The sequence below is a fragment of the Hippopotamus amphibius genome, chromosome 2 (genome assembly GCF_030028045.1).
Source record: "Hippopotamus amphibius kiboko isolate mHipAmp2 chromosome 2, mHipAmp2.hap2, whole genome shotgun sequence".
NCBI classification, from domain to species: Eukaryota; Metazoa; Chordata; class Mammalia; order Artiodactyla; family Hippopotamidae; genus Hippopotamus; species Hippopotamus amphibius.
Genome location: NC_080187.1, coordinates 217,154,183 through 217,177,560, shown reverse-complemented (window position 1 = coordinate 217,177,560; position 23,378 = coordinate 217,154,183). Strand labels below are relative to the sequence as shown.

General features: G+C 52.1%; 2 protein-coding genes across 6 annotated transcripts in view; one reads left to right on the top strand and one right to left on the bottom strand.

The window, feature by feature from the left end:
* TMEM266 (transmembrane protein 266) overlaps positions 1-12,761 on the top strand; it is a 122,337-nt gene extending 109,576 nt beyond the window's left edge. For all 5 annotated transcript variants that reach the window (XM_057723497.1, XM_057723498.1, XM_057723500.1 and 2 more), the window contains 2 exons: positions 10,003-10,065; positions 11,507-12,761. In XM_057723497.1, the coding sequence (XP_057579480.1) occupies positions 10,003-10,065; positions 11,507-12,102 (659 nt within the window). In that variant the 3' untranslated portion in view covers positions 12,103-12,761. The remainder of the gene's footprint in view (positions 1-10,002; positions 10,066-11,506) is intronic.
* A 9,841-nt stretch (positions 12,762-22,602) lies between these two features.
* ETFA (electron transfer flavoprotein subunit alpha) overlaps positions 22,603-23,378 on the bottom strand; it is an 88,460-nt gene continuing 87,684 nt past the window's right edge. The window contains exon 12 of the mRNA XM_057723495.1: positions 22,603-22,905. Within this exon, the coding sequence (XP_057579478.1) occupies positions 22,867-22,905 (39 nt within the window). The 3' untranslated portion in view covers positions 22,603-22,866. The remainder of the gene's footprint in view (positions 22,906-23,378) is intronic.

The following is a 23,378-nucleotide window of genomic DNA, read 5'->3' as shown; positions in this document are numbered from 1 at the left end:
CCCAAAGAGGTCAAGACAATTTCATGAGGTCACACACAAGGAATGGAGGTGCTGGGCTTGGAACCCAGGCTGTGGGACCCTAGACCCCAGCTTGGTCTAGGGCCCACTTCACCTTGGCGTGCTGTGTCCTCCTTGCCAGGGCAGCAACAGCCAGGCAGAGCTGGGCAAGCTGGGAGGCAGGAAGCCAGAGCTCCAGACTCTGCCACTCCCCAGCTCTATGACTTGGGGCTTCCAGGGTTCCCCTCTGTAAAGTGGGCTCATAACTGCAGCTCTGTCTGCCTTACAAGAAGTCTGGGGAGCTGATGGACGTGAGAAAGCACAGTGAACGGGTTTTGGAGAGTGGGGTGATTGCTGTTATGACCTTTTGAGAAACCTTCCAACCTTAGAACTATAGAATTTGGGGGCCAGGAAGGACTTCTGAGTCCAGCTCTTCAGCTGATATACTAATCCCATCTATAACCTCTGCCAAGAGGTTTTACCTTCCTCTAAGAACAGGTAGCCCACACCTCCCAGGGAAGCCCACGCCAACTCAACACCAAACAGCTCTGCCTGTTAGAAAATTCTTCCTCAGACTGAGCTGAGGTCTGCCCCCCGGTACCCACCTCTCCCACTTGGATGAAGCTTTTATGTATAAGTCTTGTGGGTGCCCTCCCAGCTGAGGCATCCTTTCAGAGACTGGCCTCTGAGTGTTTTCTCCTCCAGAGACTGTCACCTGCATTCCCACAGCCAATCTTCAAGGGTTAAGCTCTCCAAGTTCTTGCTGCCCTGCCCCTCCCTGAGCATTCCAATGTTTCAGTCCCTCTCAGAGTGACATCTACATCTAAACACAGTTCTTGGGGAGCTGCAAGATCAGGGCAGTGTGCTGAGAGCACCCCTGCTTTTTTTGTTCTGGACCCAAGATTCCTGTGACAAGGCCAGAAGGCTCCTGAGCCTTGTGGTGGCTGCCTGGCGTCAGCGCACAGACGACCCAAGCCCACGTGTTCCCCGCAGCCCATCCTTGGGCAGCTGGCTTTCTGTTCCCCTGAGCAGATTTTGACATTCATTTGTGTTCAGCTGTAGTCTGATTCCTGCCTTTACTCCAGGTTTCTAGGGCTTTGTAGATCCTGACTCACAACCCATCACCAATTCCTGCTGATTTTACTGCCTACATGTATCTCGAACCATTCCCCTTTTTCGTCTGCACTGTTCAGCCTTCCATATCTCTGGACCTCGCCCGGCTCCCTGACCTCAGCTTTGCCTCCATGAGTGCCCTCTTCAGTCCTGTGTCCCCACTACACACACACACAGTGATGCTGCATACAGCTTTCATGTCACTTCCTGACTTAACACCTTGGCTGGTATTCGCTAGGGCTGCTGAAACAAAGTACTGCAAACTGGGTGGCTTAAACAACAGAAGTTTACTGTCTCACAGTTCTGGAGGATGGAAGTCTGAGATCAAGGTCTTGGCAGGGTTGGTTCCTTCTGAGGGCTGTGAGGGAGCCTCTCCCTGTGGAGAGCCAAAGCTTCTGGTGCTTTGCTGGTAATCCTTGGCATCCCTTAGCTTGTAGAAGCATCACCCAGATGTCTGCTTCTCTTCACATGGCGTTCTCCCTGTGTGTGTGTCTGTATCCAAATTTCCCTTTTTATAAGGACCCTAGTCATGTTGGGTCTGGGGCCCACCTCACTCCCATGTGACCTCATCTTAACTAATTATATCTGCAACAGTCACAGTTCCAAATTAGATCATATGCTGAATACTGGGGGTTAGGATTTCAGCATATGACTTTGGCGGGGAAGACACAATGACAACTTATAACAGGTGGCATAGAAGACCCTTGATGGTCTTGTCCCAGGCTGTCCCCCCTCCCCCCGCCCTGCCACCATCTCATCTCCTTCCACTCTGCACTCTGTCTTCACTTTCACTCTGAGTGAAACATCTTTGCGTTTGGGAAGTGTTCTGCGCAGTAGTAAGTCTCTGAGCCTTTCCACATGCTGTTCACTGGCAGGACAGGCCTGCTGGCCAGACTCCTTTTCATCCTTAAACCCCATCTTGGAGTGAGCTCCCAGTCACCACACCCTTCTCTCAAGACCTGATATGAACTCCCATTAGACCCCAATCGTGCCAGGTCGCTCCCACACTTTATCCTCAGGGCCCACCGTGCCTGGCCCTCAGCAGGCTCCCCATAGAGTCTGTTGTGTGGAATGTACTCTGCAAGCCCATAACTGATCAAAGAACAAAATAAGGCCTGTGGACATCACTTGTTTCCCTCTGGGTCCTGCGACCCTGGGTCTTCTCTCAGAGCTCAGGGGGCATCTGGCAATAGCCCACTCCAGAAACCCCACTCTTGGCTTTCAGCTCCCCATGCAGGTGTTTGTGGAATTCAGAATATAAGAATTTAAGAATCTTCCTTTTGAAAGTTCTCCTGGAAGTCAGTGGCCACTTTTGCCCATTTGGTCTTACTTCCCAGGGATGGGAGGAGCAGGTGTACAATCTCCTGGCCCATCCCAGGATGTCCTCCCGATGGAGCAGCGTGAGCTGGAGGAGCGCTTCCTTGCTCTCCCTCCTGTCAGCCTCCTTGCTCTGCCCATGGCGGCTGCTCACACCCCATTCGGAGGCTGCAGCTCACCTGGTGCTTGAGCATGCCTGGTGCTGTTCTGCCTTCAGCTGAGCCCACCTTCAAACACCTGAGCTCAGCTGAGCACCTCCAGTCCAGCCACATGTTCTGCAGCACCTCTCCCTCATCTGGAGCCTTAGCTCTTGAGATAACAGGATGGCCGTTACTGTCCTCCAGCCAATGACCTCCAGACCCTGGACACCAGAGGCCACATTTGGATTTACCAGGAGTCAAGATCTGGGGTCAGAGAATCTGCAAACAAACCAAGCCTTTAAAATAATCCCACACATTCTAGTGCTATGACGCTTTGACTCCCTACCTCTCCACCCTGTTCCTCCTCTCTCTGCAGTCCCCATAGGGGGCAACTTCCAGAAGAAAGTGCAGGGAGGCAGAATCAGAAGAAAGTGATGAGCTGCATGTGCCAGCCAGGGAATCATGGGGTCTGTGCTGAGCCTCCTGGAAACTAGAGGCGTTTCTGAGCAAGGCACTCAGGCCTCCCATAGAGATGGCAAATATGCACCCCTGGGAGCAGTTGAAATGCCCCTCCTGTCTAGCCCTGGAATCCCACCCCTGCTCTCCTTTATCTCCTCTGTGACACCCCTACCTCCCAGCTCTCCAGATGCATACCTGCCCCCGCCCACTCAGCAGAGCACAGTGCGTTCCCCATCTGCCACTTGGTGGTGGGCCTCCAGAGCTGTCAACAGAAAAGGCAGTGCCTCTGAGGCAGAAGGCAGAAGCCTGGGGGCCTAGCCAGTGGCATGCATGCTTCACAGGCTCGGATGGGCCGTGGAGACAGGGCACCCCAGCTGATCTCTCTTTGACCAGGAGCTGTGTCCAGGGAGGGGTTTCCATGACATTAGAAATTATGGCTAAACAAGCTAAGGGCGCCCTGGGCCACACTGGAGATGGAGAAAGGGCCATCGTTCATTGCTCACCATGACCTTCAGGCCAGCAAGGGCCCTGAGGCTCACCGTGTCCACTAGTGCACAACCGGGGGTGAACCTGCAGACATCAGCAATAAGTCTCAAGAGCCTCAGGAGAGGGTCTTGCTCGCGGGGCGGGGGGGGGGAGGGCAGCCCGGGAGAGTGGGAGTGCCAGCCTCAGCCTGGGGCAGGAGAAGCGGCTCCTGCAGTCTCAACAATTGCCAGCAGGTCACAGTCAGAGTAACGCCGACCAGCTTCTGTTTAAACTTGCTCCAGCACAAATCATTTGTGAAACCCAGGCTGCAAAGTTCCGGGCTTTGGGGCCTGCCAAGTTCACAGTGCCCCAGTGTAATCATTAATACTTCCCTCCCAAATTTATTAGTCTTGAAGCTCACCCATAACGTATGAGTTACAACCCCTGATGGGAGTGCCACAGCTTTCACCATATATCACAGTGAACCTCGGCGTCCCCCGCAGCACCAGCACTCAGAGAAACCCCCGCAGAGGTGCACCAGGCCCACAGAGCTGGCACCGGTGTTTAACCTTGGGAGAGGAGAGGCCTGTGTGCCAACAGAGGCAAGTCAGGGTTTCTGCCATCACTGGCCTCCTGCTGTGTGTGCCTTGTGGGGGCGCTGGAGACCCCGGGGGAGCCCCAAAGCCGTAGAACTAGACCTGGGCGGCCTCACACAAAGCAGCAAGGCAGCTGACAGGGCCAGAGGTGTAGGTGGTATTGAAGGAAGGACGTGAGTTTAAGACTCAGGGCTGGATTTGAATCTCAACTTGGCCTTGAACGAGTCACTTAACCTCTCTGAGCAGGACTGGCTTCATGGCGGGTGGTGACCTATGCAGTCACTGAGGGCCTCACACTTGGTTCATTGCTCTGCTATCACTCTCTTGAAATTTTTAGTATTTTTTTCTTTCAGAGAGGTATAATTGACGTGTGTGTGTGTATAACTGACATATTAGTTTCAGGTATACCAGGTAATGATTCGATGCTTGTATATACTGAGGAATCACAGTAAATTTAGTTAACATCCATCACTATACATGGTTACAGAATTTTATTTCTTGTGATGAGAACTTTTAAGATTTATTCTCTTAGCAACTTTCAAATATACGACAGTATCAACTATAGTGACCATACTGTATCATATCCCCATGCCATTTATTTTATAACTGGAAGTTTGTACCTTTTGACACCCTCCACCAACCCATTTCACCCACCCCCCACCTCCTGCCTCTGGGAACGACCAGTCTGTTCTCTGTATCTGTGAGCTCGGGGGGCGGGGCAGAGTAGACTGGGGAGCAGTTGTTTTGGTTTGGTTTTGTTTTTAGATTCCATATATAAGTGAGATCATACCTTGTCTTTGTCTGACTTATTTCACTTAAGCATAATGCCCTCTGGTCCATCCATGTTGTTGTAAATGGCAAGATTTCATTCTTTTTTATGGCTGAGTAACATTCCATTGTATGTGTGTGTGTGTGTGTGTATGTCCATGTGTATACCACATCTACTTTATCCATTCGTCTGTTGATGGGCACTTGTTTCCATACCTTGGCTATTATAAATAGTGCTGCTGTGTACATTGGGGTGCATGTGTCTTTTCGAATTAGTGTTTTTGTTTTCTTCAGAGATACACACACCCACCCCCCCACCCCCAGGAGCAGAATTGCTGAATCATATGGTAGCTCTATTTTTAGTTTTTTGAGGAACCTCCATACTGTTTTCCACAGCGGCTGCACCAATTTACATTCCCACCCACAGTGTACAAGAACTCCCTTTTCTCTACCTTCCTGCCAACACTTATCTCTTGTCCTTTTGATAACAGCCATTCTAACAATGTGAGCTGATATCTCACTGTGGTTCTGATTTATATTTCCCTGATGATTAGCGAAGTTGAGCATCTTTCATGTACCTTTGGCCTGTTGCGTGTCGTCTTTGCAAAAATGTCTATTCAGATCCAGTTTTTAAATTGGATTGTTTGGCTTTTCGCTATTGAGTTGTATGAGTTCTTTATATATTTTGGATATTAACCCTTATCAGATATGAGTTGCGAATATTTTCTCCCATTCAGTACATTGCCTTTCATTTTGTTTGCTGTGCTGAAGCTTTTTAGTTTGAATAGTTCCACTTATTTATTTTTGCTTTTGTTGCTTTTGCTTTTAGTGTCAAATCCAAAAAATCATTGCCAAGACCAGTGTCAAGGAGCTTACCTACCGCCTATGTTTTCTTCTAGGAGTTTTATGGTTTCAGGTTTCACATTCAAGTCTTAATCCATTTTGAGTAAATTTTTGTGTGTGGTATAAGATAGGGGTCCAGTTTCCCCAGGACCACTTCCTGAGGAGACTGTTCTTTGCTCATTGTATATTCTTAGCTCCTTTGTTTTAAGTTAATCGACCATACATGGGTGGGTTTATTTCTGGGCCTTAATGCTTTTTAAACAAGAGGCCCCACAAATTATGCAGCTGGTCCTGTGTCTGAACCCTAATCCTTCCAAACAGTAGCAGAAGCACATGTTCACTGAGAAGGACTGAACATTCAGTCATATGCACGGCCCTCAGCCTGGTCCACAGCAGGTGCTCAGTGAAGAGTAGTGTCCTCCTTCAGCGAGGGCCGCCGAGCCGTGGAGCAGCGAGTTGGAGCTTGGGAGTGGGAGCCCCAGCCAGGACTCAGGGCTTTCCTCTGGGCTTTGGGGCCTGGATCTGCACAGGACCTGTGGGTGTGCAGTCCTGAGCTCCCCACCAACCCCCAGCCTGGCCAGTCCTGCCGCCTGTGGGAGGCCCATCTGACTCCCTGCCCCTCTGCTCCACCTCTGCCTCGCTGGGCAGGTTGGGGCTCTGCCCAAGGAGCAAAACCCACATAACGAGTGTTGCCACCACAGCACTCGACCGGCTTTAGGGGGATTAGTCAGGGTGGCTTTGCAGAACACTCACGCCCTAGGAAGAAAGGCGCCGGGCAGCCGAGCGCAGCTGCAGCAGCTGCCACAGAAATGACCCAAGGTTTGGGGGCTGGTAGGGAGAACCACGGCCTGGGGTTTCAGGGAGGTGAGGGACAGCCCCAGGTTAGACTTGACCTTCATTATCTCAGGGAAACGTACAGCTCACCAGCATGTAGATATTTCTTATTCCCATTTTACAGGTGAGTAAGCTGAGGCTCAGAGTGGCTAGGGATTTGCCTAAGACTACACAGCAAACGTCTGCAGATCTGGGGTTGGCACCTGCGCTGTTTTGTCCTGGAGTCTGTGTTTGTACCAACCCATCTTTCCCACTCCTCCAGGGTCAGCCAACCCAGTCCTCCTGTGGGACGGTTCCTACTTGGCCCTGGGCTCCTTGGTGCCTAATTGAAACAAACCCTGAGGCAGGGCGTTATTCTTAGATGGAAGGTGGGTAGCCCCATGTCGAGGCTGACCTAAGGCTAGGCTATGGACCATAGCAGAGGGCATCTGGGGTGCCTCAACTGGTCGCGGATTTGGCAGGAGTTGGTTGTTGGTCAGGATGGAGGAGGAGCATGGAGCAGTGACCAGGGTCTCAGCCTGGGTGAGCAAGGGAACCATTCACCAAGACAGAGGCGGAGGGAGAAACTGAGTTCTGTTTTGTACATGTTGAATCAGAGGTAGCTGGAGGTCATCCAGGAGAAGCTGTCCAGTTGGCCAGACCAGTCAGAAGCTCAGGAGAGATGTCTGGGCTGAAGGTCACCTGGCCTAGGTTATTTTTATCTATGGATTGGATGAGGATGTGAGCATCCTCAAATAGTCAACACAGACAGAAGAGAGAGAGAGAATACCTTAGTAGACTGAATCAAGATTCAGAATGCTTTCAGCAGGCTCTGGGCTAAAACCAACAAGCTGACATTTGCCTGAGATGATAAACGTGAAGTCCTCTGGGGGGTTACATGGCCACGGCATGGAGAAGGCCTGGCTGGCCTGGCCCCGCTCCTGCAGAGAAGACTTGGGCGTCAGTGTTGGCCACAAGCTCATGAGTCAGCAGAGTAGGGTGGTTGCTAAACCCACCTGGAGGATGTTAGGCTGCCTTAGGGGAATGATCACACCAGATCTTGGGAAGGACCCACCTGTTAAACAATCCCAGCCTTGCAGGATGGAGGTGGGGATTAAAGGAGATGGGCGTGTGAAGCACCGAACCTGCAGCCTGGAGCTTTGAAAGGCACAATAAACACTAATCCCCTCCTGTCCCCTCCTCCCCTAGTTTTGGTCACATCTGGAGCCCACAGCGAAGCCTTTAGAGTGGAGAGGCTGGGAAACTGAGGAGGGGTGAAAAATGGACAGGGGTTTCTCAGGAGAGACTTATCAGGAGAGATGCGAGGGCTTTTTAAGTGCTGGAAGGTCTGGCTCATAGATTGTGAGTCGAAATGGCCTTATCCTTGGTACCTGTGGGGACAGGACCAGGATTCCCAGGCTTCACATAGTGGGCCCTTCCTGAGGAGACGGAGACGGGCCGCCTGACCAAGGGGTGGATGTCCCCAGGAGGCCCTGACTCTGCTCCTTGGAGGTAGAGGGACAGGCACACGGACCTGTTGAGCACAGATGGACCTGATTATTAGAGCTGCTCAACGAGGGGGTAGGCGCCCCCTTCCCTGAGGTTGTGCAGGTCATGGCTGGGGGAGCCCCGCTCAGGCAGGCGCTGAGGTGATTCCCGCACTGGGGGTTCGGGACGTAACTCAGCTGCCTCTGGTCGCATCCCACTCTGCTCTGACTCACCTACTGGAACTTCAGGACTGCAGAGGGGTCGGGAGCCAGCTGTCACCATCTCTAAGAGCCCTGCTGGCTCCCTCAGGGGACAGGTAAAGAAATGGAGGCCCAGAGAGGGGATAGGACCTGCCCAAGTTCCCACGGTGGCCAGTGGCAGCACCAGCACAAGAACCCAGGCTCTGGGTTCTTCTCTTTCACCCCGGGCCGCCTCCTGCGAGTGGCCCCTTTGGGATTCATGGGTCTGTGGATACTTCAGCTGAGTTCATTATCCTGCCCATGTCACATGGCTCTCTACAGCCACATCACAGGTCCCTTCTGCCGTGGCCTCAGTATAAAACCAAGATAAGTGATCAGAACCTCCTGTCTGGCCTGGTGGACCCGGTGGCCCTCCGCCTTGCACTGCTTGCTGGGAGCAGTCACACCAGCCACCTCCCGCTTCCCAGGGCAGCCTGCAGGGCTAGACAGCATTTACAACATAAATTATGAAGGGCCACAGAGCGGAGTGCTGCTGCCTGATTCTGAGCGAGCGTTGCTGGGTGATCCTGAAGCAGGGCCTGGAGCCAGCCTGGGGCCCTTCCCTTAGCTCAGGCAGTAATGCAAAACACACCTCTGGCCGCAGGCATTTAGAGATCAAAAGAGGCCAAAAAAGCTTTTAAGAGCCAGGTTGCTGGGTGTGCTGCCACGCGGCCTCCCAGTGTCAGGGCAGACTGGCTTCTGCAGCGATCTCAGGTGGGCCCAGGAAGGTGGCCACAGAAAGCATCAGGTCCAGTCGCCTGCAGACCATGGCTTCTTGGGGTGTGGACCCTCATCCTTGCCTTCTGCCCCATCAGGCACCACCCAGCCTCCTTCACCTGGGCATCGCGGTCTCTGTTCTCCCGTTTAAAGTCTGACACCTTCCCAACCGCTCTCCCCACAACACTGGGAGTGGCTCACACCTGACTATGTTCACACTTCCCCGTGGTTCCTCACTGTGCTTGGGGCAAGGCTAATTAAGCTCCTTGGGATGGCGTTTGGGGTCTCCTGTCATCTGCTTTTCCTCCCACGCTCAGGCCTCTCTGCGGTTCTCACCTCTCCTCTCTGCATTCCTTCCCCACCCCATCAGGACAGTGAACCAACATTTCTTTGAGACCTTGTTCTCATGCCGTCTCCCTTGATCTGGACAGCTTTACACCTTCTCATTTGTTATTCATTCAATAACTATTCATTCAATAACTGAGCACCTACCATGTGCTAGGAAGAGCGTAGGGGGTGGGGTGGCCCAGCGCCCACGTCCATTCCTGTATAGCGTGGAAGACTGAGGGGGCTGTCGTCGGTGACCAGCCTCTGCAGCTGGCTGTGTGTGGCTACAGGTGGAGCTTTGAGGCTTTTGCACTGAGGACAGCATTCCGGTGACCCTGAGAACCTCAGGTGGATCAGAGACTCAGGCCATCCAGGCAGGGAACGCCCTGAGGAACTATTTCCACACCCCTTAACTCAGAGAAGGGGAAACTGAGGACAGAGAAGGAAAGGGCCCGTCCTTATCATACAGCAGGCTGGATACTTCATCAGAACCTGGGTCCCTGATCCCCAGTCCAGCCCACCCCTGGGGCAGATGAGACGTGCGGTCCCCATGGAGGATCAGAGTGGCAGGGAGCTGGTGGGAGACAGGCGCCTCCTCTCGTGGTGACGGGGGTGTAGGGGCAGGAGTACCGGGGGAGGCGCATGAACTGGCCACAGCCCCTGCCTCTTGGGCTCTCTGGTTCGCCATCACACTCACCCTTCTCTGTCCCCGCCTCCTAGAAGCCGTGGTGAAAGATGACATGAACAGCTACATCAGCCAGTACTACAATGGGCCCAGCAGTGGTAAGTCTGCGTCAGCGGCTCTTCTACGGGTACCAGAACCCCTGTGTGGCCCCACGCCAGAGGTGGCCCTGGCCACCTCTGGCATCCAGGCTAGGGACAGCTCACCTGGCTGTCCATCTCCCGGCACCTGTGACCCATAACTGCAGGCAGAGTCTGAGGCTGCCAGCAAACTCTAGCACTAGAGCTGTGGTGCTGGGGTGGGAGCGCTCTGGGATCACCAAAGAGAGCTGCATGGGGGACCCTGGAATGGAAAAGCGCTAGAATCTAGAAAACTAATGACCTCAGCGCCTCCCAACCTGAGAACCTTTCAGGAGGAGCGTGATGGGGTGAGAGAGCAGCGTAACTGGGCTTGGGAAGCAGCAGGCATTGGGCATGTCCTTGCTTGATTTATGCGTCATTCTTGCACTTCAGAAAGTCTCAGGGGACCTACTGGTTTTCACTTATGGGAAAGGTTGAGTTTTAAAATGATACTCGGTCCTTCAACTTCTTGTTTCTCCTTAGCCAACGTCTCGAATCTTGGAGTCTACATTTCCCAGCCCTTAAATCCTTGTAAACGCCATTGTAAGGCTAGAATGTCATATTGTGTGACATGTTGAATACATTTGGATTTTTTCTTTTCCACAATTTAGTCTCTTTCCTTCTTCTCTCTCCTCTTCCAAAGCCTTATCCAACCTGCTAATCTCAAAGACCACCATCTCTAGCCTGGACCTCTTTCCCAATCCACTCTCCCCACCACTTGAGAGGGAACCACACGACAGCCACTGCGCCGCGGCCCCTTGACACCTCTCACTTGGAGCAAAGACGTTTTGAGGTGTCCTCCACCCTCCCCCTAAAGTGCATCCTCTAGAGATTAATCAGTCTTCTGAAGGCGCAGCTCGGGTCATGTCCCTCGCACACCGCACCCATTTAAAACTGTGACTCCATGAAATTCAAACTCCTCGTCGTGGCACACCATGCTTTCTGAGTTCGTCAGGGTGGGCTAGGCTACGGCACAGTGGCAGTAACCCCACGTCTACGTGGTTCAAATAAACCAACGAAGGCGCACTGGCCAGGGGCTCTATGCCCAAGCTGTCATCTCTCCTCTAGCACCCAACAGGGCAGAACAGCTGTCATCCATTCTGGAACATCGCTGACTGCCAGGGCAAAAGCACAGCTGGTTTATATAGCGTCTCCAGGAAGTGCCACCAGTCAGTTCTTACAGATGTTTGGCCAAGGCATGTCACATGTCTGCACTTGGGTTCAACAAGATGGGGAGGCCTGATCTTCCCTCAGGGCGGGGGGTGAATATTGGAGAACTGGACCATCTACTGAGGCCTCTCTCAACAAGGCCTATTCACACTCACTGCCCACCATCCAGCCTCACTCCTAGGCCCACCCCCATCCGGGCACGCACAGGTGTGGCAAGGGTAGAGTGTGACCCGCATCCCTTCCTTTCTTGCAGACAGCGGTGTCCCAGAGCCAGCTGTGTGTGTGGTCACCACGGCTGCCATAGACATCCACCAGCCCAACATCTCCTCTGACCTCTTTTCCGTCGATGTGCCCCTGAAGCCCAGCAGCGATGGCAACCGCGCCAGCGCCACCTCTGAGAGCGCCTCCCGCTCCACGCGCAGCTCCGTCACCCGGGCCCAGAGTGACAGCAGCCAGACGCTGGGCTCCTTCACAGACTGCAGCACCGCCCGCGAGGAGCCATCCTCTGAGCCCAGCCCCTCTCCCTTGCCACTGCCGCCGCCACCACCTCAGCAGCAGACGGCAGAGGCCACCGTCCAGGACCTGTTGTCCTCCCTGTCGGAGGACCCCTGCCCATCCCGGAGGGCCTTGGACCCAGCCCCCCTTGCCCGGCCCAGCCCAGCGGGCTCGGCCCAAACCAGCCCTGAGCTGGAGCACAGGGTAAGTCTGTTCAACCAGAAGAACCAGGAGGGCTTCACTGTCTTTCAGATCAAGCCTGTCATCCATTTCCAGCCTGCTGTGCCTGTGCTGGAGAAGTTCAGATCTTTGGAATCCAAAGAGCAAAAGCTGCACAGGGTCCCTGAAGCCTAGAGCCTCCAGGCAGGCTGGGGGGGGGGGGGGGGAGGGGGAGGGCGGAGACAGCCATCTCGATGCTCTCCCGGGGCCCCGGAGGCCACCAAGGGCCACACGAGGGGCCCAGGAGCCCTCCTGGCCTCCCTCAGGGTGCTGCCTGCCTCCAGGGAGGTGACGCCAGGCCAGGAGGCCACATGCCTCAGACCTCAAAGCCCAGAGCTGGCGCCTCCTCTCACCCTGCTCAGGGGAGGGTGGTGCTCGTGGCTGGGGGTTTTTTAAACCACTTTTACAAAAACCAGCCTGTGGCCCAGCTTCAGCAGGGTAGAGCGCGGGGGCCAGCTCAGCCTCTTCTGTTGCCTTTGTTCCTGATGCCCACCCGGGACCCGCGGGAACAGCACTGTGAGCAGGGGCTGTCCAGCCCCACCCCCAAGCCGTCTTTTCCAGGAATCCTGGGTGGAGCCCACACGATCACACACACACACCCCACCATCTGAGCCTGTTTCATCTGTCCTCATTCTCATCTAGGCATGGGCGTTTCTGAGTCTTTTCAAGACAAATCTCGTTTTCACCTTCACGGGACATAAAGGGATCGCTCTGGAGGTGGGTGGGAGGGTCCGGGGGTGGGGGGACGGCCATTTTCCAATCTTGGCTTTAATAATAAAAACCACCTGCACTGAGATGTCCAGTCGGCAGAGGTGTTCCTTTGGTCGCTCGTCCAGGTGAGGAGCCCAGAGGGGCTCGTTTGGGTTCGGGTTGGCCTTGAAAACCAACCCAGGGAGCCCCAGGTCCTCTCTGGTGTCCCCAAGGCCCGTACAGAGCGGAAGGAGCCCTGGACCCCGGGTGGGAGGCGCTCACACTCCCTGGCTGGGTGACTATCGACAGCACCTTCCCTCCCCTCGTCTCCCCACCAAAATGGAGCTCAGAATTCTGTCGTCCTTGCTGACAACTCCCAGGCGCAGCTCCCTGACCCAGGCCTCCATCTCTCAGGGATCTTGAACGTAGCAGGTCCGAAGCGGAGCCTGATACCTTGCCCGCAGCCAGCTCCTCCTCCCGGGTTCCCAGCTGGGGTACCACCATCCACCCAGCCGTGAATGTGAGTGAATGTTGGCTCCCTTCTCACACCCACAAGCAGTCATGCGTGCTGGCCATTCTGCCATCCAAGTCGCCTGCCCCAGACCCCATCACAGCCTTGCGAAGGCCCAGGCCCAGCATCTGCCCCCGCCCGCCCCCCCCCCCCCCCCCCCCCAGCAATCAATGTGTCCCCACCCCCACCCCTGACGCAGGCTGCTGAGCCTGATCAGTGTCTCCCTTGCTGAAAAGCCTCCAAGGGATTTTATGACCACTGTTTCGTTTAAAATGTCCAGAAGAAAAAGGGAAGATCATTTTTTTCATTTCAAAGGCTCCCTTTGTGTCAACTGAACTTCTTGGTGGGGTCACATGTCCTAAATGAGCTGGCTTGCCTGCCCCCAGCCGCCCTCCTGACCTGCTCTCTCCCCTCCCTCTTTGTGCCGGTTGTCCTTGCTGCGTGAGGGTCTCACTAGTAGGTCGGGGTGTCCTCTCAGCTCCTGTGGCCCCCTGGACTCACCCTGACAGCGCAGTGACCCCCTGGTGTGCTCAGCATCTGCATCCCTGCTTGCCTCCCCTCGGTCCTCCAGAGCAGGACCAAGCCCGAGTCCCATCAGAACCCCAGAACCCCACGTAAGGCCACAGGCACAGAGTCACTCAGGAAAGATGGCTGAATTGGAAAAAAGGGAGGGAAATTACCACATGCAATGAACACCCTCATGATTCGTGGGGAGACCAGCACTTGTCACAAAAGATGTTAAAGGGAGTGGTGTCCAACCGAGCGGTTTCGGGGTGTAATCGGAGGCATCCTGGCTGCCAGCAGCACAGGTACAGCTTCCATTACGAGCACTCTGAAAGCCTCTACTCGCCTGAGCTCCTTTAACCCTTCCAATGACCCAGTGAGGTGGTATCACGAGGCCCATTTTACAGGTGTGGAACCCAAGGCTCAGAGGTTTAAGAAACTCCCTGAGGTCAAACACGGAGAGGCACTGAAACTGGAGCCCAAATCCTCCTGGCAGTGTGCTAGGTGCTGGAAGTTTTAGAGCCTTTGGAAGCAAAGTAGTCACTCTTGGGTTTTGGCACATGATGGGCTAGAGGGCATCACATGCTTTACAATCTCTAGGGTAGGAGCCAGTGGGGTCTGTTGTTAGCAGTCTGCATCTGCTGGACTAGAGACAGCTACCCTCCTCGGCCAGGCCTGGCTTGCTGAGCTATGATGCCCTCTTTACTGAGTTCCCATCCCCCCAGCTCTGGGCTAGTGCTGGCCACCCAAACAGGCCAATGAGCCAGTCCTGTGGCAGAGGTGGGACCCAGCTGCTAGCTGGCAGTCGCCTCTGCTGTGGACTCCTACTCCAGAGAAGATCACAGGACAGGGAGGAGAGCAATGGGGTAAGATGCTAGGCAAGTGATCCCTGCTCTCTGCCTCAGTTTCCCCACCTTGAAGAGCTCCACTTTTAAAAGCTGGTTTCTTAGAGTATTTACAAATTGCTGTGAGTTGAAATTCTGCCTGAGCACTCACCGTTGCCTTCCTGCTTGAACAGGCAGTAGCAGTGTTAGAACTGACACACAAGCAGATAAGACTGGGGGCAGAGATGCCAAGAGGTGGTCCCACCTCTCTGAGGACAGAGTCCACAGTCACCGAGCTAGAGGGTCACACAGACAGAGGAAGCCACTCACCTGCCTGAGGAAAGGTGTGGGGCAGCGTCTCACAGCCTGGAGTGCAGGAGGTGGAGAGTAAAAGCCTTGGCTTTCACGGTTCCCCCGGGTGCCACCGTCCAGAGTTATGGCTGGTAGGCAGCTGGGGGCCGGTGGAGATGGAGCCCGAGCACCCCCTGGGAGGTTTGCAGCTCTGGGAAATAGCTCCCCCTTGCTCATCAGCCCATTCAGAGAGCCCACTCTGGTGCTCTCCCAGAAGGGAGGAGGGTCTGGTAGCAGCTGCTGTCTCCTATAAGCCAACAAGAGGCTGATAACAATAATGTCTCCCATTTATTCATTTCCTGCTGTGATGGGTGCTCTCTGCAGCATTCCCTCTATATCACAGCCTTGCAAAGTGGGTGCTGTTTTCCCGGCTTCACAGAGGAGAAAACAGACATAGAATGACTAATTAAATGACTTGCCAAAGGGCATACAGCTAAACTAGTGGCAGGATTCAAACCCAGGTCTGTCTGGGTTAGATGCCATGCTGGATATGGTGAAACAACCTGCATGGAATTAAACCAGGCATCAGTTGGGAGAGCCAGAGAGAGAAAAATAAGCCTATATAGGCCCCTAAGGCTGGAGGGACCCGCCCACCCTCTGTGCAGAGCCCTGTGGCCCCTCCCGCAGGGCCGGCCTCCAGGCTCTGCCTTGCCACGCTGGAGAGGAGCCAATCCAGTGGCCAGGGTGCCACCCTGACATGCCAAACCTGGCAGCAAAGACAAGGCCCAGAGCCAGCGGTGCTGGTGGCCGGCCCCCGGGGCAGCTTGGCCAGAGCCACCCAGGACTGGGGAGCTGTAAGGCCTTCCCTGAATGACACAACTGGCCCTTCTCCAGTCAGCCCTGGGCAAGTCCTCCAACCCAGCCCTTGGTTTTTCAAAGCAAGTCACACAGACTGGAGTTTTTCACAGACCCTGTACCATTAGAGGCTGGTGGCCTGGAATTCTCTTCAGCTGGTGGGTGTTCATTCCATCCATGACTCTCAGCTCAGGAACACCTTTCACACTGCAAGCTCTTGACTGAAGCTCTTGTCCGGGGGCTACCTCTGCGTTCCTCTCTGGTGTAATTTCCTTGTCTCTAAAGAGACTAAAGGCGGGGCTGTACACTCTGTGAGCTGGGGAGAGCCTCAAATAAGGAGTCTCAGGAAGCCTTCTTGAAAAGAAAGTATCTTATAACAAGTCAGTAGGACACTTGCAAAGAGTTGCTTAACAAGGATACCCAACAACTCTGGGGGCTGTTAACCCCAGGTTTTGAAAGGACATCTCAGGGCTAGAGAAAAGTCTGGACCATCCACCTCCACCCTCCGCCTCAAATGCCATGGTGCATACAGGGTGTGCCAAAGCCCCGGATTCTCAGCCCAGCCCTGTTCCGGGTTGCTATACGGCTCCAAGCGAATCCTTGGACCTGCTTCCTCACTCTGTACTGCAGGAATAATAACTCTTGTCCTCTCCTCCCCAACCCCCATGGGGGTTGCTGGGATAGCTAATGACATAATGGAAGGGAAAGCCCTTTGAGAATGTTTCAAGGGAGACACAAACAGAAACCATCCTTATTAATAATAGATGCCCGGGGTGTTTCGCTGCCTGCCCGCGTTCAGCACTTCTGGGGAAGGCTGCCCAGGAGACGCTCAGTTATTTCATTTGTTGCTGCTGATTGTTTGATGGGGGGAGGGTGGTAGATGGGTGCTGAGAGGACATGTGCCTCACCCCCAGCCCCAGCAGCCAGCCCAGGCACTGTCTGTTCCTCCTGAGCTCATCCTGCTCGTATATCCCCACTGGTTCCCCTGTAAATACGACCCTGGAGTCACCCTCAGTTACAGAACTGTTGTTGCCCAGACAGGAGGCACCTTATCTGCCTTCCTCTCCCTTCTCCAGTACAAGCCAAAAACCTACATTTCCATCGCATAAACTGAGTGATGAATTCATAACCACTTTTTTTTTTTTTTGCTCCAGCACTGAAAAGTTTAGTACTGTCTCCTGGTGAATAGTTAATTTAATTATCCAAAGAAAATGATGGAACATTTGCTGCTAAATTTATTGCAAGCTACCAAAGAGACAGGGCTGGCATAATGTCATGCAGAGCCCCAGGCGATAGCATAGGGGAGCAGGCTGCCTATTCATCCTGAAACAAGCAAATGAAATGGACTACCCTGGAGATCAATCAGGACATTAAACACTGTGATGAATGGGGCAGAATTCTTCAGTGTCTGAGATTTACGGGGCACCTTTCACGAAGTGTTCTAGGAGCCTCCCCAACATCAATTAGGCCTTATAACTAGGTAGGCTCACCTCCACCTCCACTGCATAAAGAAGAGGCATGGGGTTCTTGGACCTGGGTTTGCTAAGCGCCACAAAAGATAGCCAGTGTGCAAAACAAATCCAGATTCTAGTACAAAGACCCCCCTGCTTCCCTCAGCAAGGAATGTTTTAGAATGGAGGAATCAGGCTAAAAGGGGACTGAGGGATTAGGGTCCAGAGTCTGTCATGTTCTTAGTGCTTCTTGTCCATGCTGGGCCTTTTGCCTGGGATACATTTCTTGATGGGTTGATTCTGCCTGGTCCTCCTGAACTTGGCTCAGCCGTCTCATCTTGCTACCCTCCACTTCAGCCTGCCCCAGTCAGGCAGGATTAGGTACATCCTCTGTGTTCCCAAAGAGGGACTCAGAGGGACTGGCATGTGGTTGACAGTCAACTTTGGCCTAAGGTCACCACTCACCAGCTGTGAATCCTTTGGAAAGTGTTTTAAGCTCTGTAGGCTGCAGTTTTCTCATCTGGAGAAGGGAGAATAATCCTATACCTTGTGGGGTTATGAAGCTTAAATGAAATAATGTCTGTAAAGTGCTCAGCATAGCATCTTGGGCATAAAAATCTCTCAAAAGTGGTTACTGTCTCCATTTACCAAAGCTGTTTGATATCTGCCAACACATTCACACAGGTTAAAGCTTGAAGATAGCTTGGAAGATTAGCAAGTACAATTTGCCGTTTTATAGATGAGGAAAATGAAGCCTAAAAGGAGAAGGAATGTGACCAGGGTACCTCTGAGACCATATCAGAACAAGGACAAGAACCCAAGTGCCCTGGTGACCAGCCCACTCAGTGCTCAGCCCTTCCTGTGGTCCCCAGGTCCCAGACCCCAGTGTTCCCCATGCAGCCCCACACTGGGAAGGGAAACAGCCCTCCAAGCTGGACGTGAGTGCACAAGAAGGCAGCAGTAAGCTGCCTTTAACCATGTGACCAGCTGTGGTAGGTAGATAGTGAAGCCCAGACAAGTAAAACCTCACCATGGCCTAACTGCTCACCAATCTGGGCACCAAAGAAAGTAAACGCCAGCTTCCTTCCCAATAAATTCCTAATCCCATCACTCTTCCATGCTTCTGACAACAACCCTGCTGCTCTGAGGCAATGCAAACCAGAGGATCGCGTCCTGGAGAAGCTGGAAGATGCTGGGGGGCAGCCGGTACGGTGCAGAGGCCAAGCTCTCCAGACCTGGAGTCTGCTCAGGTTCCACATCTCACTGACTGCCTCTGCTCGGTTACCAATCTCAGCCCATTTCTTCATCCAGAAAGTAGGGGTAATGGTACCCACTTTGGGGATCACTGTATTAGAGAAGGGTATACAACGCACCTACGAGGTTCTTAACAAGTACTATTTGCCAAAATTCTGGTTTATGTTCCAGCTCTACCATCTGCTTTGCGCCCTGGGGCAAATCACCTCTCCTGAGAGCCTGACTTTTTCACTGTTTCCTACCCTTTTCACCTCTGTTGGTGTAACTTACATGAAAGTGCTTTTATAAACCAAGGATTATCAGCAACTCTTCTTCATTTGGGTTTCCCACAAAATATTTTGAAAACCCAAGGGCTATATGAATTGTGGCAATATATCACCCTATATGGGCTTTTTACAAGGTTATCAGTCAAGTCTCCTTTAGTTCAGCAACAGCTAACCAAATCCATCTGTTATAATCAATAGTGTTCTCTGGGTTTCCCAGCCTCTTAAGTACACTTTTATGTGGACCAAAACAAAAACCCCTCTCACCCCTGTGAAAGGCAGCGTGAAACGCAACCAAGCTATCCTTTTCAGAAAGACAGCAAAGAGAGCACTTACAGCTGAGGTTTCATTCAAAGCCCCCCAGCCCAGTACAGACACACCCAGGCTCTGCCGGCAGCATGGCTCCCACACTATCCTGGGAGGAAGAGCCCCACGCTCTGCCAGCCTCGCCCACGGCACCGGACCCATTCCCACAGCCTCAGGGGACCCATTGTGTACCCAAAGAGCTTTCGGCCAAACCCATCCGGGGCATGAGGCCAGAGGATTCCTGCAACAGCCTCCTAATCGCTTCCATCTTCTCCTCCTCCCTCCATCCGCCCTGAATACACTGCCAGGTTATTTTATTCCTCTAGGTTACGTTATTCCTCCAGATCAGGTTACAGGCCTTCCTCAACATGTGTCAATGTCTCGCTGTTGCCAGGAGGATGCTTCTTAAGACCTGTTCAAGTGGCAGGGCCTCAGGATGTCATGCAGCTCTTTGTGGAACATACTGGGTATACAGACATGTTCCATTCTAAGATATAAACAAGGAACAGTCACGACTAGCAGAGAGCATTTTTAAAGTATTCAACCCACGTCCACTAAACAAAAGCTGTGAGGGGCAGTGGCTGCTGACCTCCTCGGTGAACATCCACTTGTTACCTGCTCATTCACTTTGGAATCGGCTTATATTCTTAAGACTAGATGTAGCAGCAACCAAAGTTTTAGAAAAAAGTATGCAAGAAGGACTTGGATTGGGAAATTCTATTAATTTTTCCTGCAAATCAGGAAAAGACCTTTCACAGTACCATCCCTGGCCCAGCTCCTGAAATGGCAGTATTCCTTGAGGGCAAAGTTTGAGAACCACTGACCAATGAAGAAAAAGGACAAACTCTCCAGCCTATCAGTGTCCTCCACAATCTGCCCTTAACTTCCTACCACCCTCAACCCCTTTCCTGATGCCCTGTGTTTCCGCCCATCACTGCCTCAAGCATCCATGTGAGCTCTGATCTGTTCTACTTCTGCCCCACATGCTAATATTAACCCCTCCACCCCCGAGGAATAGGCATAGCTGGCCCACTGAGGGAGCCCCCCCATACATATTCTTCATGCTGGCTACATGCTCTCTGCTTTTCTCACCACTTGTGTCCCATCTCATCTTCTCTGGCAGCTACAAATCTTGAGGGCAGGGGCTGTGCCTCTAACAGCTTGTATTCCCCCCGAGACGACCACAAGCTACTTCAGAGCAGTGGCTGGGCCAGATTTCCAGGTGTTTGCTCCAGAGTCCCACACAGCACAACTGGTGGGTTAGCCAGGGAACCCAGAAGGGAATATACCCCCACAGTACTGCTGAGAAACCACGGAACCAAGGGAAAAGCTGGGCTCTGTACTTTCTCAACTACTGGAAAGCAGACACTGGGCCTCAGTCCTACAGTAAGGAGGTTGATTGTTTGATCTAAATGGCCTCCAGGACCTACTCAGCTCTGCCCTCACAGGGCTGCCTTTCTACATGCATTCTTCTGTCCTCTCAGGGACTTTGTGTTCTGCCAAATTAACCAAATTCCCAGGGGCTGTATGAGGTTAACCAAAAACCTCAAAAAAACTAGGGAGGAAAGAAAGCTACTCCTAACACCTTTCCCCACACTGCTTCCAGAGCTACTATTCTGAGTTCTCAAGCCAGATGCAGGGGCAGTCATTTGGAACTAACAGCTTGGTTTCCAACAAAACACAAGAAAAAAAAAGGGTATGTCAAATAGCACCTTCTGGCATGTATGGTAGTTTTAACAGTTTGCCCCCATCTCACACAACTGCCTTTTTAAGATAAACTTTAAGGGGGCATTTAGAGGGGCTTTTGAGTTGAACAAATTCCTGCTGGAAAGACAAGCCCAGAATACCAACTCTCCTCCTCAACCAGGATCCTGAGTGTGTGTCCCACCCACCCAGCACCAAGCACTGAGTGCCCGTTACCTGAGGTAACTGTGCAGCGACTCCCTGTTCCTTGAGCCGAGGCAGAAGCACACGCTGGTGAACTCACTGCTCTGAAGCCAAACTTCCTGCTTTCAAATCCTGGCTCGCGTTTATAAGCTGTCTGAATTTGGGCAAGTTATATAACCTCTGTGCCTCAGCTTCCTCATCTGTAAAACAGGGATGATAATAGCATCTATCTTACAGGGTATTATGAGGACTGAAAGGGGTTAATACGTGTCAAGTGTCAGAATGGTGCCTGACATAGAATAAGTGTCATACTTAATGCTATTATGACGGTAAGGAGCTGTACCCAGTAAGTTAAGTGAACAGCTGGGGGAGAGCTGTCACAGTAGGAGGCAGCCAAAAGGGAAAAGGACCAGACAACCCTGAGGCAAGGAGCCACGAACAGGTACCCCCTGGGATGGTCCCCCATGAGCCAGCACAGCCTATACATACTGGGGGTACCGCTGCAGCTACCACCTCTGCTGTCTCTCCTGTCCCCCAGTTACAGTGTCCAACAGGGAGGAGGAGTAAATGGAAAAGGCCCTGAGCAAGGTTAGCTTCCTTCGGAAGAGACCCAAAGACAGCAACAAGATACGGGAATTACTTATGCAAGGATGATTCAAACTAGGTGGCCTTGAGCAAGGCACTTTACCTCCTTCACTTCTTCTCTGTGCCTCAGTATCCCCATCTGTATACGAGGGCTGAGCCAGCTCTGCATCTAGGATTCTGCAGTTCTAACACACAGCGTCACCTGGCTGCGCCTCTCACCTCATTAAAAGAAGGTAGACATGCCACTGTTTCACAGCAAGTGATTATGACACATCAAAAAGGGTTCGACTGGTCAACCCCAGGCTGGCCACACAAAGGGACTGGCTGGCCCCTCTGCTCCCTCCCCTTATGCATCACTAGTCACTCCCTATCTCTTCCCTGCCGTTTTCCTTGTCAACTATATACCTTCCGCAGATCAGCTTCAGGGTGGCAGTTCTCTTCATTCAACGTGCCTGATGACTCCTGGCCTTTCTCTGACCCTAGATACCTGCCCACGCCTTCCTGCAGGCTTGGCCAAAGCCTCACCAGCCTCTGTTCTTGGGGCTGCACTCACACTGGCTTCTGGCCCCTTGTGACATCTCAACCTCAGCCATGACCTTGGGCAGCAGAGGGAGAGTGCCAGAGCTCACCACATATGTGGCCAACTTGCATGCCTGGCTGCTTTCTGCAACAGCCCAAAGGAAGCCACCAGGAGGGTAAAAGAAAAGCCAGAGCATTCTCTGAGCAGGACTTTAAACGTTTACAATAGTATCAAACTATCTGTTAGCATAAGAGGCCATACTGTCTCCAAGCAGCCCCTCCTTCTCTACTTCCCTCTCCTTTATAGACAAAAAGTCCCATCAGCTGACAAAACCTTAAAATGAAATGGAAAATTAAATTAACTCAGACCAGCTAAATACATTCAGCAGCTTCAGGTGTAAGTCAGGTCAACTTTTGTCATATTAGCTATGATTTTTGGAAGACTAGCATATAGTTAAGGTAATATTCATACTCTGTGGCCATGCTTTCTTAACTCAAAGTTTCCCAATCCAGTTCCCTTAACAACTAGATTATGTTGATTAGGGTGGTGGGAACATTCATGTTTACAATTTTGCCTAAAACACAGAGCCTTCCATGAACAACACAGGCGAAGAAAAAATAATAAATTAACTTTTGCTCTTTTTTTTTCAATTTTCTCTCTTCCTTTACAAGACAGGCATATTTCTGGTAATAGTTTCAAAGCTGTGGAAAGGTTTTATTATATATTTTATTACAGAACTAGAAAAGTTCAAAAAATAACTGTTTTGAATCACAAATAATTAAAAAGAAACATAATAATAACCCCATAAAAAAAGCATTCTGGCATCTGTTAGAATTTTTCCTCAAATTATGAAATGTAGCTCTCCACGCTTTCCAATGATTGTTATATTAGCCTTGAATCTATGATTTCAGCTGAATATACTTTGATACAATTTTCCTTCTTAAGATATGGTCATGACTCATTTTTTCTTCAATAGCTCAGTCATCTCAGGAACAACCTGCAAATTTTAAAAAAAAGTAATTAAGCAATTTGAGTCTTCATTGTAATATGGTCACAGCTCCTTAAGAAGTACAAAGAGGCCAAAAGAAACAGGGTGAATCACTACGGAGGTACAAAGTGCCCCCTTCTCTCCCCCACCCAGGAACTCCCTATTCGCCTATAGTCTCTCTTCCCACCCATGGGCAAACTACAAACTGTGGGAGGGAGAGATCACTTTGGACACCTGGCTGGCAGGGCCAAGAGCCCACTCATGGCCTAGGAGCCTTGCTGACACACTTTAAACCTCAGAAAGGCAGCGCAGAAAACAGGAAGTCTAATTTTTCATGTCTGTGCTGAGAATAGTGTATATTTTTTACCTTCGTGTTTCCTGGCATTCTTCCTTCCCTCACTGCATTCCTGCCTTTCATTCAAAGTCCACACCAGAGTCTCTTGCTTAGTCATGACTCCTGTCAACCTCCTCTAGTACTTATT